This window comes from Lepus europaeus, chromosome 21 (genome assembly GCF_033115175.1).
Source record: "Lepus europaeus isolate LE1 chromosome 21, mLepTim1.pri, whole genome shotgun sequence".
NCBI lineage: Eukaryota > Metazoa > Chordata > Mammalia > Lagomorpha > Leporidae > Lepus > Lepus europaeus.
Window position 1 is genome coordinate 54,905,078 of NC_084847.1, and position 16,101 is coordinate 54,921,178.

The window sequence follows — 16,101 nt, forward strand, 5'->3', positions numbered from 1 at the left end:
AAAATATCAACAAAGGGCTAGAAGTGGGGAAAACGAAACACAGAAATCCTGGAGCTGAAAAATACGACGAACTGAGAGCTTCCCTGAGCCGGGCTCCGAGCAGAGGACGACTCCGTGGGCTGGGGGAGTTCACTCAGGATGGTGAAGTAGGAGGAGCAAAAAGAAACAGCGAGCAGCGCCCGGAAGGATCTACGGGACGGCATCGGGTGGCCCAACACACGCATCGCGGACGTCTCAGGACAGGAGACTAAGGGCAACGAGACTTCACGAGGAAACCGTGTCCCCCCCGTTTCCCAGTGAGGAAAGACATCCAGGAGGCTGGACAGACGCCGAGGAGGACTAGCCCAGAGACCGCACCGGGCTACACTGTGCAAACTGGAGACCAGGAGCAGCTCCTGTGCGCGGGGTGGGGTCCCCGGCGAGATCCTAATGGGATTTCTAGAGGAAGCCGGGGAGGCCGGGCACGGCAGTGAGACAGCCGAGCGTCCTGGCAGTTCTAGCTGAGTGTCCTTTGCTTAAAGAAGCAGGACATTAAGGCATTCCCGGATCAACAAGACTTAGGGCATCCGTTTCCACCAGAGCTGGAGGGAGATGGAGGGGGAACACAGGGCGCCTGCAACACACACGCGAGTGGGAGGGGCTCTGAGAAAGGCAGACCGACAGCAGCGCACCCACCCTGGCTTCTGACGCCACTCTGAATCTGCTAGTGGTTTACAAGACAAACACACAGAAATTATTATAAAGCAATGTAAGCAGCACACGGTACGTGAAGGTGCCATTGGTGACAACGCTGCACAAAGCGTGGGAGCAGGACTGTAAAGAAGTGCGATTTTTCTATAGGTTAAAGTTGTGAAAACTCCAACTCGACTGCTGTGACTCCAGGGTGTTCAGAGGCAGCCCTGTGTCAGCCATAAAGAAAACAGCCACAGAACATACACAAGGAGGGGCTGGGGCTGTGGGGCAGCAGGCTAGGCGGCTGCTTGTGATGCCAGCTTCCCACGTGGACGCCAGTTCAAGTCCCGGCCACTCCACTTCCGATCCAGCTCTCTGCTGTGGCTCGGGAGTGCAGTGGAGGATGGCCCAAGTGCTTGGGCCCTGCACCTGCATGGGAGACCAGGAGAAGCACCTGGCTCCTGGCTTTGGATCAGCACAGCTCCAGCCGATGCTGCCAATTGGGGAGTGAACCAATGGATGGAAGACCTTCCTCTCTCTCTCTCTCTCTCTCTCTGCCTCTTCTCTAACTCTGATTTTCAAATATATATATATATATACATATATATATATATATTTTTTTTTTTTTGACAGGCAGAGTGGACAGTGAGAGAGACAGAGAGAAAAGTTTTTGCCGTTGGTTCACCCTCCAATGGCCGGTACGGCCGGTGCGCTGCGGCCGGCGCACCGCGCTGTTCCAAAGGCAGGAGCCAGGTGCTTATCCTGGTCTCCCCTGGGCTGCAGGGCCCAAGTACTTGGGCCATCCTCCACTGCACTCCCGGGCCATAGCAGAGAGCTGGCCTGGAAGAGGGGCAGCTGGGAAATAAATATATCTTTTTAAGATTGGAAGGGCCAGCATAGTGGGCTAAGCCTCCGCCTTATCCCAACTGCTCCACTTCCCATCCAGCTCTCTGCTGTGGCCTGGGAAAGCAGTAGAAGATGGCCCAAGTGCTTGGGCCCCTGCACCTGTGTGGGAGACCAGAAGAAGCTCCTGGCTTTGGATCAGCTCAGCTCTGGCCTTGTGGCCATCTGGGGAGTGAACCAGCAGATGGAAGACCTCTCTGTCTCTAACTGCCTCTCAAGTAAATAAAATCTTTTAAAGGAAAACAAACAAAACTAGAAACACAAGACAGCCGAAGTCTGCCCTTCCCCATCAGAAATGTCAATGTATCCACTGCCCCATCAAGAGAATAGACTGGTGGAATGGATAAAGTCACGTTAGGGCCGGCACCATGGCTCAATAGGCTAATCCTCTGCCTGCGGCGCCGGCACCCCAGGTTCTAGTCCCGGTCAGGCGCCGGATTCTGTCCTGGTTGCCCCTCTTCCAGGCCAGCTCTCTGCTGTGGCCTGGGAGTGCAGTGGAGGATGGCCCAGGTGCTTGGCCCTGCACCCCATGGGAGACCAGGAGAAGCACCTGGCTCCTGCCATCGGATCAGCGCAGCGCGCCTGCCGCGGCGGCCACTGGAGAGTGAACCAACGGTAAAGGAAGACCTTTCTCTCTGTCTCTCTCTCTCACTGTCCACTCTGCCTGTCAAAAAAAAAAAAAAAAGTCACGTTCGATCTAAGTACAGACACAGGTTGAAAGGAGAAAAAGCCCAATTGAGCAGGGGTTGCTCTACTACTATCAACCAGACAAACCGACCTTAAATAGCAGACTATTCCCAGACACTCAGAGGGGGGTTACGTAACGACAGAACAGCTACCACCGCACATCAGAACCAAACACCCGCAGGTGGAACACAGTGGACAGAAGAAAAGGCAGAAACAGCTCCACCACAGTCCCTGGAGACCACTCCCCACTTCCGCTTCCAGAAACCGAGCCAGCGAGAGCGTTAGCAAGGCAGCAGGGGCTGGGACAGCGCTCGCTGCCCCCAGCAAGAGCAGAACACAGCAGAACACAGCTGCCGCTGCTTTCAACACGCGCCCCCCCCCCCCCCCAGCACCGGCACAGAGTCCCCGCTCGCTGTCCCCCAGCAAGAGCAGAACACAGCAGAACACAGCTGCCGCTGCTTTCAACACGCGCCCCCCCCCAGCACCGGCACAGAGTCCCCGCGCACTGCCCGGGAGCCGGGCCCTGCTGCTGCCCCCCAGTGTCACGGGAGGGTACCGCACGTTGCAGCACAGAGAAAGATGCGGTTTCTAAAGCTGATGCAGCTGCGGCCGACTGCGTTTTGCTTTCGAAGCATCAGGAAGGCAAGTCATAAATTAAGCCGCTATGAGCTGGGGACCATCTGTACATTTCTGCAAAAAGCATATGGGGTACTCTCCAGAACCTACATGGCCTGCGTGTTAAGCTGCAAACCAAGTATTACTAAATCTAAGGGGAGCGGCAGCACCTTGGTGCAGTAGGTTAAGCCTCCGCCTTCGACGCCCAAATCCCAAGTGGGCATAGATTTGAGTCCCTCCTGCTCCATTTCCGGTCCGACTCCCTGCTAACGCGCCTGGGAAAACAGCAGAGGATGGCCCAAGTCCTTGGGCCCTGCACCCGCGTGGAAGAAGCTCCTGGCTCCGGCTTGGCGTGAGCCAGTGGGACGGAAGATAGCTCTCCTTCTCTCCAACTCTGATGTTCAAATAAGTAAAATAAAACGTCTTTTAAAATAAGATTTTTAAAATGTTAAAAAAAAAAATAAAAGGGTTGGAATCATACAAAGCATCTTTCCCAACAGGAGGAAGAGTGGAAGGCCAACCACTATGTGAACATTAAATCTAAACATAAATATCCCCAAAACAATCACCAAGCGGTCAAACGAGATGGTGCAAGGCAAGTTAGGACAGATACGGAAACGTAAACTGGAACTCTCCTAAGACCAGGGACAGACAGTCTGACGAGGACCAGCCGGAGCCACTGGTGGGAACGAGTCTTAACTAAAAACCTCCCAGCGACGAAAGCTCGGGGCCAGCCTGTCCCAAACTCCACCTAGAAACAGGCAGGAAGGGCGAGACACTCGTAGGCCGGCGTGGTCCTGACGCACAGCTGGATGGACGCATCTAAGCCAGCCCCAGGCGGGCAGCGTCTGTGAGTCCTGGGGCAAACGCGCCCTTGGAACCCCAGCAAGCCACCGCACAGCGCACGAGAAGGGTTCTTGCCCTGGGCAAGCTGGGTGTCACGGCTGGAACGCACCGGGATGGCTCACCAAGCGCAAGTGTGGCCATGGATAAGCCACGTTCACAGATGGGAGAGCAGACAGCTGTGGGAACACACCGGACAACGCTAACTCCGCTTTGGACAGCAACACGCGCAGCAAACCCGGAGCAGGGGACGGCGTCACGTAAAACCACAGCAGCCGGCCCAAGGTCCAGACTCAACGGCGAGCCGAGGCGAAACCAAGACAAAAGCCAGGTCCCCCCTGCAAGGGAAGGAGGAGAATCGGGCTGTTGGCAGACGGCGGCACAGCTGTGGAATACAAGATCCGCCGGGACAGCTGTGTCCCTCACGCAGGGGACAATCCCACCCACAGCGCCGTGCAAGAGTAGAACAGGCAGAACCTTAGCCAACGGGAGCTCAAAGACTTGGACCCCAAAGCCACACACACTCCCCCCGCCGCCCCAGGCTGGAAGGTCAGCAGAGACCCGGCGGCCTTGACCGGACGGCCACAGACCCGAGGTCGCCAGCAGAAACCCCAGTGCTTCTTGTAGACAGCAAAGGGCATCCTCAAATCCAGCGGGAATCGGGAGGGGTCCCAAAACAGCCCCGAATCCTGGAGAACACTGGTGGGGGTCTCCTACTCCCTGACTTCTCTAAAAGCCACAGGAAGCCACACAGGGCGGAGGTGGCACTAAGGCCAACGGGCACCAGCCAGCAGTCCAGAAACGAGCCATCCCTACACGCACTCGGCTTTGGACGACGCTGCCGAGGCAGAGGAACTGGACCCCCACCTCACGCGCCACGCACAAACTCAACATGGATCAAAGGCCGACACAACCAGCACTAACATAGGACCGTTAGTGGGAAGCCTCACGACACCATACATGACACCACACACGACACCGTACACACCATACATGACACCATACATGACACCACACACGACACCACACACACCATACATGACACCACACACGACACCACACACAATACCATACACGACATCGTACATGACACCGCACAACACCATACATGACACCACACACAACACCATACATGACACCGCACACGACACCGCACACGACACCATACACGACACCGTACACGACACCATACGTGACATCGTACATAACACCACACACGACACCATACATGACACCACACACGACACCGCACGCGACACCATATGTGACATCGTACATAACACCACACACGACACCACACACAACACCACACACGACACCATACACGACATCGTACATGACACCGCACAACACCATACATGACACCACACACAACACCATACATGACACCACACACACCATACATGACACCACACACGACATTGCACACGACACCATACATGACACCACACGACATCGTACATAACACCACACACGACACCATACATGACACCACACACGACACCGTACATGACACCACACGACATCGTACATGACACCATATGTGACACCACGCACGACACTGCACATGACACCATACACGACACCATACGTGACATCGTACATGCCGCACATGACACCGCACACACCGTACGTGACACCACACACGACACTGTACAACACCACACAAGACATCGTACATGACACCACACAACACCGCACACGACACCGCACACGACACCGCACACGACACTGCACTCATCAGCTGTTTTGTAGACAGTAATCAGAAGCATAGGCAACAATAAATGACTCCATCGAAGTTAACTTAGGTATCAAAATACACCATCAGTTAAGTGAGGAACTGTCACTAGGACTCAGAAATGACTTGTAAATAATTTATCCGTAGGGCAGCTGGCGCTGTGGCATAGCGGGTACAGCTGCTGCCTGCAGTGCTGGCATCCCCTATGGGCGCCGGTTCAAGTCCTGGCTGCTCCTCTTCCAACCCAGCTCTCTGCTATGGCCTGGGAAAGCAGTAGAGAATGGCCCAAGTGCTTGGGCCCCAGCACCTGCATGGGAGACCGGGAAGAAGCTCCTGGCTCCTGGATTCGGATCGGCACAGCTCCAGCTGTTGCAGCCATCTGGGGAGTGAACCTGTGGATGGGAGACCTCTCTCTCTCTCTCTGCCTCTCTGTAACTCTGCCTTTAAAATAAATAAATAAATCTGAAAAAAATTATCTGTAAAAGATTAGTATCAGACTATAGTAAGAACTACAACTCAGGCCAGCATTGTGGCACAGTGGGTTAAGTCACTGTTTACAACACCAGCATCCCAAGAGTGCTGGTTGGAGTCTCAGCTGCTCCGCTTCGGATCCAGCTCCCGGCTAATGAGCCAGGGAAAGCAGCAGAAGATGGCCTAGAGTGCCTGGGTCCCAAACCTATGTGGGGCACCATAATGGAACTCCATGCTCCTGACTTTGCACTGGCCTAGCCTTGGCCATTGTGGCCATCTGGGCAGTGAACCAGCAGATGCAAGATCTCTCTGTCTCTCCTAACCGCTGGTTCACTCCCCAAATGGTCACAACAGCTGGAGCTGAGCCTATCAGAAGCTAAGAGTCAGGAGCTTCTTCTGGGTCTCCCACATGCATACAGGGACCCAAGCGCTTAGACCATCTTCACAGCTTTCTCAGGTGCATTAGCAGGGAGCTGGATCAGAAATGGAACAGCCGGGACTTGAACCAGTGCCCATATGGGATGCTGGCACTGTAGGCCGGGGCTTTAACCTGTTGCGCCACAGCTCTGGCCCCAAAATAAAAATAAATAAATAAATAAAAATAAAAAACTCAAAGGCGAGCAAAGAACTAGAATAGACATTTCCCCAAAGAAGAAATACAAGTAGCCCATAGGCACATGAAAAGTTGTTCAAAATTACAAAGCTAAAAGAAACACAAATCCTCACCACAGGGCACCATTTTGCACCCATTAGGATGGTTGTTACTAAACACAAACAGGAGTTAGCAAGGATGTGGAGAACTGCAAACCCCATGTGTTGCGGTTCCTGTATGGTGCAGCACCCCACTTCCGGCTGAGTGCCCAGAGCTGGGAGCAGCGACTTACGTACTTAGAACCATGTCGTCTCGGCCCTCCCAGTGGCCCAAGGAGGGAAACGACCCAGGTGCCCACCGACAGCCGAGGGCGCAACGTGTGACGCATGCACCCCCGGGAGTACTGTTCAGCTTAGAAAAGGAAGAAAGTTCTGACACCTGCCCCAACAAGGCCGGCCCGTGGGCACAACCGTTCACAGTGAAACCAGTGGGGTATACCAGGACCCACGGCAGAACCCACGGCAACCAGGCGCCAGAGCTGTCAAATCCAGGACACGCCACGCAGGATGCAGGCTGGAGGGAGGACCTGTGCGTGACAGGCAGGGTGGGCGTGGGACGAGCCAAGTTCCGGGGAGTCGGGTGGTGGTGGCACTGGGGGTGCCCGACGCCCCCAGACCGTTCCTGCAGAAGGGCTCAGGATGGTAGATTTCACGGTACGTGTGTTTTACCACGATGCAAAAGCTGTCTTACCGCCCTTACCCTGAAATTGTGTTTGAGGCATCACGGGCGTGATGATCATCACCCTGGGCAATGAGCCCACTCAGCTCCCTGAGGCCCAGTCCCTGGCCGCGTCTCCCGGTCCCCCGTCCACGTGCAAGTTGTGGCTGCCTCTCCAGCAGCACAGGCTCCGCCCAGCCTCACGGCCCCTGGCCCCTCGCAGGCGCTCCAGGAGCTCAGGGCGGCTCCAACAGTGGCTGCCCCACCCCGTCAGGCCCACGACACTGCCAGTTGGCCACCTCCTGTCCCCTTAGACTCACGGCTCCTCCAAGCATTCCAGAATCCGAGACGGCTCTGCCAGAACTGGGCGGGCAGCTTCCAGAGCTGCAAAGACAGAAGGAAGAGGCCAGTCAGCCATGCAAACTGGTCCCCAGCCCCCGCCTGCCACGCGGGGCCAAGCGGGGCGAGGTTCAACCCCGTCTCCACGGGTGCTCCGGGACCTGGGACGAGCAACTCACCCTCTTGCCAGAAATCCTCTCTCCGTGCAGCAGAAGGCCCTGTCTGGAGGACGGCGCTCGGCACGGCCTGCTGGACACCCTTGCTGCTCGGTCCTACGCCAGCAACACCACTGGTCTCCGGCTTCCAAGGGCACGCGTGGCCACACCCCTGAGCCTTGTCAGGTGTCAGCTACGTAAACCCAGGCACAGGCATCACCGTGCATCCGGGGACCAGGCGAGTCAGAGGGAGGGGCTGGCCTCCTTGGGGACACTCAGCACTGCCCGACAGGCAAGTCCTTCGCAACTCAGGAGCCATCTCTGCCCGCCTGCGGGCTCTCGTCCTGCCGCCACGGGCTCGCCGCCTCCTCTGGAGGCACACGGGGCTGGCGGGCGGCAGGACCAGGCACACACAGGGGGCTCCAGCCCGAGGCGCCGGGCCCACAGCCGCACACCAGCAGCCCTGGCAGCTGAAGCTCCAGGCAGAGGGGCTGCAGGGCCCGGAGCAGCCACACTGCTGAGGTCAGGAGGAGCGGGCAGCCACACCGGGCACTGCCCCGCGCCCCCAGCGGCCGGAGGCCTCTCACACCAACAGTCACTTCAGCACAAATAAACGATGACAAATCCTTTTATAAAATATTTATTCTAAAAAAATCACGCTGTACAAATTTAGATAGAACATTCTTGATGTTCACATTTATAAAAACGGGAGCTTAACAGAAAGACCAGAGTTAACACACTCCTGTTTCTTCTTTTTAAGTTATGGAGGAGAGTGATCCATGAGGCACAATGTCTGTCAATGCCTACTAACCACAGAGCTGGCGACAGGAAGCGGCCAGCCCGCTCACTCGGCTTCACCCGGCTCAACGTGAACCCCAGACAGCCAGGGAGGGGCGTCCCGCGGAGTGGCGCGGCTTCGCCGACGCTCGCCGAGATCCCCAGGCCAGCTCCGTCTGGTCCAGTGCGGTCGTCCTCGGTGTCCTGCTGCTGACCCCACAGCGCAGCCCGTGCACTCAGGCCGGGCCGCTGTGGCGGTGACTTCTGGGAGGGTTACAATCGCACCTGCGCACGGCCTGTGCACATGCAGCGGGAGGGCACCATAAACAGAGCCACGAAGCAGTGGCCAACGGTGCCCCGCTTCCATGAGACGTGAGAGCGCACTGCGCTGGGCCCCCCACACCTTCGGGGAGCAGCCGAGCCGGGTATGCAAGCCGGCGGGCAGGAGCCCGGGCGGTCACAGCCACGGGTGCCAGGCGGGGTCCATGCGGCACAGGTTGTCCAGGCTGTTGGCCGCGGCCACCAGCGTGTTCACCTTGCTCTCCCCGCCCTCGAACTGGGCCAGGTTGTGCAGGCGGGTCATGACGGCCGTGACGGCCTTCTGCACCAGGGAGACCAGCTGCTGGCTGTCCATGTTCTCGGGCTGCCCCGCGGCCGACAGCGGGGAGGACGTGTCCTCCTGCGTCTTCTTGTGCCAGGCGATGATCTCGTCCCGGAGCACGGTTTTGAGAATGCCGTCCACCTGGGGCAGGGCAGGAGGCAAGGCCCACGTTAGCCGACACGAGCCCAGCTGAGCCGCACCGCTCCCGCTGCTGGGGGTGTGAACGGGCAGCTGAGCTCGTCATGCTGCCCGAGGGGCACCAGCCCCTGTGTCCGCCAGAGCCGCCCCCCGCCGCCCGCCATGAGCTTGGCTTAAAGACGGCCACGAGATTCAGGCTGCTGAGAAGCGTGGGGTCGGGGGTGCGGCAGGCCCGGCTCCTCCCTGTGCGCTGTGGGGACCTCGCCAGGCAGACCCAGCGCCCTCCTATGGGCTGCCCACCAGCCGTCTGCCCAGCAGAGGGCTACCTTCAGAGTTCACAGAGAATGAACGCAGGCTAAGTGCGCTCCGACGCACAGAGATACGGCCATGGCAGGGCTCACACAGGCTGAGGCCCCGCGCCAGCGAGCTAGAGGTTTCCATGGAGACTCTACAGCACAGCCCTGTAACATGTGCACCTCAGCAGAACTTCCGCCTTCCACACTCAGGCCAGAGGCGGGCAGCAATGGCCCTGGTGTCTGCTGCACTGGGACAAACCCTCACCACGGGGGACCCGGGGCCGGTCCTCACCACGGGGGACCCGGGGCCGGTCCTCACCATGGGGGACCCGGGGCCGGTCCTCACCACGGGGGACCCGGGGCCGGTCCTCACCACGGGGGACCCAGGGCCGGTCCTCACCACCGGAAACCCGGGGCCGGTCCTCACCACGGGGGACCTGGGGCCAGTCCGTGCTCTGCTTCCTACGAGCTCAGCCCCAGAGAGCAAGGCGTGACGGAACACGCAGACCCTGACCTGGCAAAGAGCCACCTGCTCATTTCAGCGCTGTCCTGAGGGTGGGCGTTCACCACCGTGTGGGATGCCCACTTCCTGTGCTGGAGCCCCCTGCTGGCGCACACTGGGAGGCAGTGGGCGAGGGCTCAGGCAGAGAGTCACTGTCACCCTCAAGACGACCCAGACTGAGTTCTGGGTCCCGGCCACTGTGGGCACCTGTGCAGTGCACCAGCAGGCAGGAGCACTCTCTGGCTGTCACTAGGAGTAAGGAAAACTTTCTTTAAGAGCCTTAAAATGGTTTTGGGAAGCAACAGGTTTCAGAAGCCTTTCCCAGATGCTAACTGCTTCTCGGAGGAAATATGTGTACAAATAAAGAAAGGTGTGTTTGGTCCCCACTGTGAGGAATGATTTCGGTAGTGAGGAGACAGGCTCCGAGCCAGAATGAACTAGACATGAACCCCAGTCTGGGCCCGCTCCCTGCCCTAGGACCCCTGACACATGGCCCACCTCCCCGAGGGCTGCTGAGAATCCAGAAAGCACCTGGCACAGCGCTGGGCACAGGCCGGGCGCCCAGGGCACGGCAGCCACGGCTGCTGTCCGGCCACTGTGGGCGGCTGTCAGATGCTACCCAGGGCGCCCAGGGCACGGCAGCCACGGCTGCTGTCCGGCCACTGTGGGCGGCTGTCAGATGCTAACCTGGGCACCCAGGGCACGGCAGCCACGGCTGCTGTCCGGCCACTGTGGGCGGCTGTCAGATGCTACCCAGGGCACCCAGGGCACGGCAGCCACGGCTGCTGTCCGGCCACTGTGGGCGGCTGTCAGATGCTAACCTGGGCACCCAGGGCACGGCAGCCACGGCTGCTGTCCGGCCACTGTGGGCGGCTGTCAGATGCTAACCTGGGCACCCAGGGCACGGCAGCCACGGCTGCTGTCCGGCCACTGTGGGCGGGGCTGTCAGATGCTAACCAGGGCTCCCAGGGCACGGCAGCCACGGCTGCTGTCCGGCCACTGTGGGCGGGGCTGTCAGATGCTAACCAGGGCGCCCAGGGCACGGCAGCCACGGCTGCTGTCCGGCCACTGTGGGCGGCTGTCAGATGCTACCCAGGGCGCCCAGGGCACGGCAGCCACGGCTGCTGTCCGGCCACTGTGGGCGGCTGTCAGATGCTACCCAGGGCACGGCAGCCACAGCTGCTGTCCGGCCACTGTGGGCGGCTGTCAGATGCTACCCAGGGCGCCCAGGGCACGGCAGCCACGGCTGCTGCCCGGCCACTGTGGGCGGCTGTCAGATGCTACCCAGGGCACGGCAGCCACGGCTGCTGTCCGGCCACTGTGGGCGGCTGTCAGATGCTAACCTGGGCGCCCAGGGCACGGCAGCCACGGCTGCTGTCTGGCCACTGTGGGCGGCTGTCAGATGCTACCCAGGGCACGGCAGCCACGGCTGCTATCCGGCCACTGTGGGCGGCTATCAGATGCTAACCAGGGAACCTGGCCCTGTGCCTCCCACCTCACCTCCATGCTGGCCTCACCGCAGCCCACAGACAGCGGGAGGACATGAAAAATGGACATCAGAGGCTGCTGTGTAAACTGACGCGCAGTGCCAAGACTGGGGAGAATCAGCCGGTGGAAGCTTCTAGAGCCTCTCTGTGCCCTGGGTTCTGGACAGTGGACATTTCAAAGCCTTTTCCCCAAACAGCAGACGCCCGGCATCCAGCGACAGCCCACGGTGCCCACAGCTCCTGCAAGGCCTCAGCTGCGGCTGAGGAGACGCCGCCCGGACGCACCTTGAAGTTGGGCTGAGCGAAGCACCGAGCCACGGCGATCATGGAGGCGGTGAGCGGGCCGGAGACGCCGATGGTGGTTAGGAACTCCGAGACGTTGGGCGTGAGGCGGAAAGGGACGGGGCGGTTGGCGTCCAGGTCCCCGGTCGCGTCATTTATGTCAAACCGGAAGTAGGCAACGTTCAGCTTCCCGGTGTCCTGCATTTCAGAGAGAGACGTTTCAGGAGCGCCGGCCGGCAGCAGAAGGCGGCCACCGCGAGGACGAGGCCGGCCGTGCAGGCCATTACCTGCGCGATCTGCAGCATTTCGGGGTTGAGCCTGTTGAGGTGCAGCACGAACTCCGCGAAGCCGATGAGCGCGAGCTGGATGGTGAACATCTTGCGGAAGGTCCAGTAGTCCGTGGCGTTGGGGAAGGTGTGCAGGGCCCACTCCTTGAGCATGCTGCGGGGCACCATGTTGCTCTGCACCTCCTTGAGAATGTCCCGGAGGACCTGCAACACACGCACGCACACCTCTGCCACCTGCGCCCGCCTGCAGACTGACCACGCAGTGCTGGCCGGGGTGCACGAGGCCGCCCAGTCCCCCTTATGCCTCAGCTGTGTGACGTGTGGGTCAGTCCCTGAGAGCGAGCGATGCCGCGGACTCTACGAGGCCGGCTAACAAAACACACAGCAGCAGAGAGCTGGACACAACAGCACGGCTTCCGGTCCCAGACTACGCAAGACAAGAGCTCCATGAGGAGCTGGCTGAGACACTTGGACTGCAACGCCGCCCGGGGGCTTGCGCTGTGCAGCACCACAGAGCCAGGGCGGGCCTCGACAGGAGCTGCCCGAGTGCACCGGTTCCTGGCAGGCCAGACGGGAAGGCTGTGGTCCACACTGCTCATCTGCTCCACGCGGGCGTCAATCACAGGCCGCCAGCAGCGCTCACGCCTTGCTCCTTCCCTCATCTAAGGAACGGAACACAGCTCTCCCGGGACTGCAGAGGAGTGACTTCCAAAACCCACTGTCACAGCAGCAAGCGCACGGGCAAAACCGACGCCAACCACGCGTATGCCCACGATCGGCCTCAGGAGGCCCTGGGCTCGCACTCTGGCCGACTCCAAGGCTCCGTGCTGCCCAGGCTGAAGCCCTGCCTCCCACACACAACAGCTGCACGTTAAATCTGTCAACCACCGCTGGCCCCTGAACTGACCGGGCAGGGCCTTCAGTGGCAAAGAATCCAGACTGTGAGCATTCGTCCAGGAAAGCCACTACAGAAACAGCAGCAGCAGCAGCAAGTCTGGGAGAATCCGATTCCCAGATCTGCCAGACCCAGCTCGTCAAAACACTTAGCTTTCTTCTTCTTCTTCTTCTTCTTTTTTTTTTTTTTTTTGACAGGCAGAGTTAGACAGTGAGAGAGAGAGAGAGAGAGACAGAGAGACAGAGAGAAAGGTCTTCCTTCCGTTGGTTCACCCCCCAAATGGCTGCTACAGCTGGCGTGCTGTGCCGGTCTGAAGCCAGGAGCCAAGTGCTTCTCCTGGTCTCCCATGGGGTGCAGGGCCCAAGCACTTGGGCCATCCTCCACTGCACTCCCTGGCCACAGCAGAGAGCTGGCCTGGAAGAGGGGCAACCGGGACAGAATCCGGTGCCCCGACTGGGACTAGAACCCGGGGTGCCGGCACCGCAGGCGGAGGATTAGTGTAGTGAGCTGCGGTGCCGGCCAAAACACTTAGCTTTCAAGAAAGAGTTGTGAGACACACAGCGATAGGAAAACATGGCCAACACACAGGGGAAAGTGAAAACCCTGGTGTCCAGTTACTAATATTCAGACCGTCAAGAATTCCTAGAATCAACAGTAAAGACAAGTCACTCAAATTAAAGATGTGCAAAGGGCTGGAGTCACGTTTTCCCAAAGACCACAGTCAGCCAGCCAACAAACACAGGCCAAGACTCACACACTCCTACTCACCCACGCTGACGGCGCCCCACCTCCCCAGAACGGCCGTCCTCAGAGGACTCCATGCTGACGGGACGTGCACAAGTAGAACCCTCACACGCCACGGCAGCTCATGACAATGAACGTGCACGTTCACACACCAGAACGTGAAGAGAAAGCAAGAAGGAATGCTACAAGCAGATGAACTTGGAGACGCGCTAAGGGAGAGGCCAGACGCAGTGGCCCAGCCCCTCTGAGTGCGTCCACGTCGGTCTCAAGCAGGCAAACGCACAGAGGCAGGAAGAGCCGGGGCTGCCAGCGGGGGGCCGCGGAGGACAGGGGCCCCCTGGCTGCGGCATGATGCCGTCTGACGTCATGAAACTGCCAGACAGTGGTAAAGGCTGCACAGCTGTGGGCGCACTGACAACACAGGGTCACACACTTCCTAAGACTGAACTTCACGGTGTGGGAATTCTAGCGAACAAGAGGTTATAGAAAGAGCAGGCCCGAGGCGTCGGCCCGGCTGGTGTCCCCTGCACACTTCGCAAGCCCCAAGCTGTGTCAGTTACAGAATGAGGACCGTGAAGGCAGCATGCACAAAACCACCTCACTCCACAGCCGAGTCCACAACCACCGGGCCATGACCTGTGCCCCCAGATCCCTGGGGGCCGAGTCCCTCCGCCCACAGAGGCCCACCAGAAGACAGGGAGCCCCTCTTTGCCTGCACAAAGCTCACACTCCAACACCCAGGTGAAGGGAAGCAGAGCCCAGGATATGCCAGCTTTCACAGCTCCCACCCTGGGCTCGCCCCCTCTTCGGGCTCCACAAAACCCCAACCTTCTCATCCAAGGGCAGGCACACAAAGGGAGGGGGCTCTCCACCCTCAGTGAGAGCCACCCAAGACTCCATGGCCAGCCCTGGGCTCCTGCCAAGGCAAGCCCAACAGCTGGGCCCCAAATGTTTCCATTCGTGGCCTTTTTTTTTTTTTTAAAGACTTTATTTATTGGCCGGTGCCGTGGCTCAACAGGCTCATCCTCTGCCTAGCGGTGCCGGCACACCGGGTTCTAGTCCCGGTTGCCCTTCTTCCAGGCCAGCTCTCTGCTATGGCCCAGGTCCTTGGGCCCTGCACCCCATGGGAGACCAGGAGAAGCACCTGGCTCCTGCCTTCGGATCAGGGCGGTGCGCCGGCTGCAGCGCACCAGCCGTGGCAGCCATTGGAGGGTGAACCAACGGCAAAGGAAGACCTTTCTCTCTCTCTCTGTCCACTCTGCCTGTCAAAAATAAATAAATAAATAAAAGACTTTATTTATTTAAAAGATAGAGTGAGAGAGAGATGGATAGATATATCCTCCATCCACTGATTCACCCTCTAAATGGCCACAACAGCCAGGGTTGTGCCAGGCCAAAGCCAAGAGCTAGGAGACTCATCCAGGTCTCCTGCATGGGTGTAGGGGCCCAAGGACTTGGGCCATCTTCTGCTGCTTTCCCAGGCGCATTAGCAGAGAGCTGGATTGGAAGTGGAGCAGCCGGGACTTGAACCAGTGCTCATACAGGATCCCAGCACTGCATGCAGAGGGTTAACCTGTTGCACCACAATGCTGGCCCCCAACGCTGGCCCCCATTTGTAGTTTTATTTTAGCAAAAACAAACATGGTATAGAGGCTGCACACTCCCTCATGCCCAGCAGTGACCCCACCAGACGTGGACACTGAGGGGGCCCATGGAGACCATGAGGCTCCTCCTGTGTCCCCAGGTGGCGCTGGCTGCCAGGCCAGTCTTTAAACTGTACTCCCTGAGCATCTTTGTAAGCATAGGGGAAAGACAATGGATGTGATGTGGGGCCGGCACTGTGGCATAGCGGGTAAAGCCGCCGCCTGCAGTGCTACCATCCCATATGGGCGCCAGTTCAAGTCCCGGCTGCTCCATTTCCGATCCAGCTCTCTGCTGTGGCCTGGGAAAGCAGTAGAAGATGTCCCAAGTCCTTGGGCCCCTGCACCCGCGTGGCAGACCCACAGGAAGCTCCTGACTTCAGCTCAGCACAGCTCCGGCTGCTGCAGCCAATACAGGGATGGAAGACCTCTCTCTCTCTGCCTCTCCTTCTTCTCCCTCTGTGTAACTCTGACTTTTAAATAAATAAATAATAAATCTTAAAAAAAAAAAAAAGACAATGGATGTGGCCAAGGTTGAGGACTTCCTTGTGTCCCGTCCTAACAGCCGTCTGATTCCCAGCTGCTCACGGAGTGGGGGCGGCTATGTCGACGCGAGAACGCCTGCCGCCTCCTGAGCGCGCCGATCACAGCGAGCACGCCAAGCACACCGAGTGAGCACACTCGCCATCCAGGCCCTGCAGGACAGCAGCTGTGCCCGGA

General features: G+C 58.9%; 1 protein-coding gene across 6 annotated transcripts in view; it reads right to left on the reverse strand.

Moving 5' to 3' along the window:
• Nucleotides 1-8,362: 8,362 nt before the first annotated feature.
• The window catches only part of TRRAP (transformation/transcription domain associated protein), a 117,193-nt gene continuing 109,454 nt past the window's right edge, over nucleotides 8,363-16,101 (reverse strand). For all 6 annotated transcript variants that reach the window (XM_062180149.1, XM_062180151.1, XM_062180148.1 and 3 more), the window contains exons 69-71: nucleotides 12,103-12,306; nucleotides 11,819-12,013; nucleotides 8,363-9,251 (exon numbers count right to left, since the gene is read on the reverse strand). In XM_062180149.1, coding sequence (XP_062036133.1) covers nucleotides 8,967-9,251; nucleotides 11,819-12,013; nucleotides 12,103-12,306 — 684 coding nt within the window. In that variant the 3' untranslated portion in view covers nucleotides 8,363-8,966. The remainder of the gene's footprint in view (nucleotides 9,252-11,818; nucleotides 12,014-12,102; nucleotides 12,307-16,101) is intronic.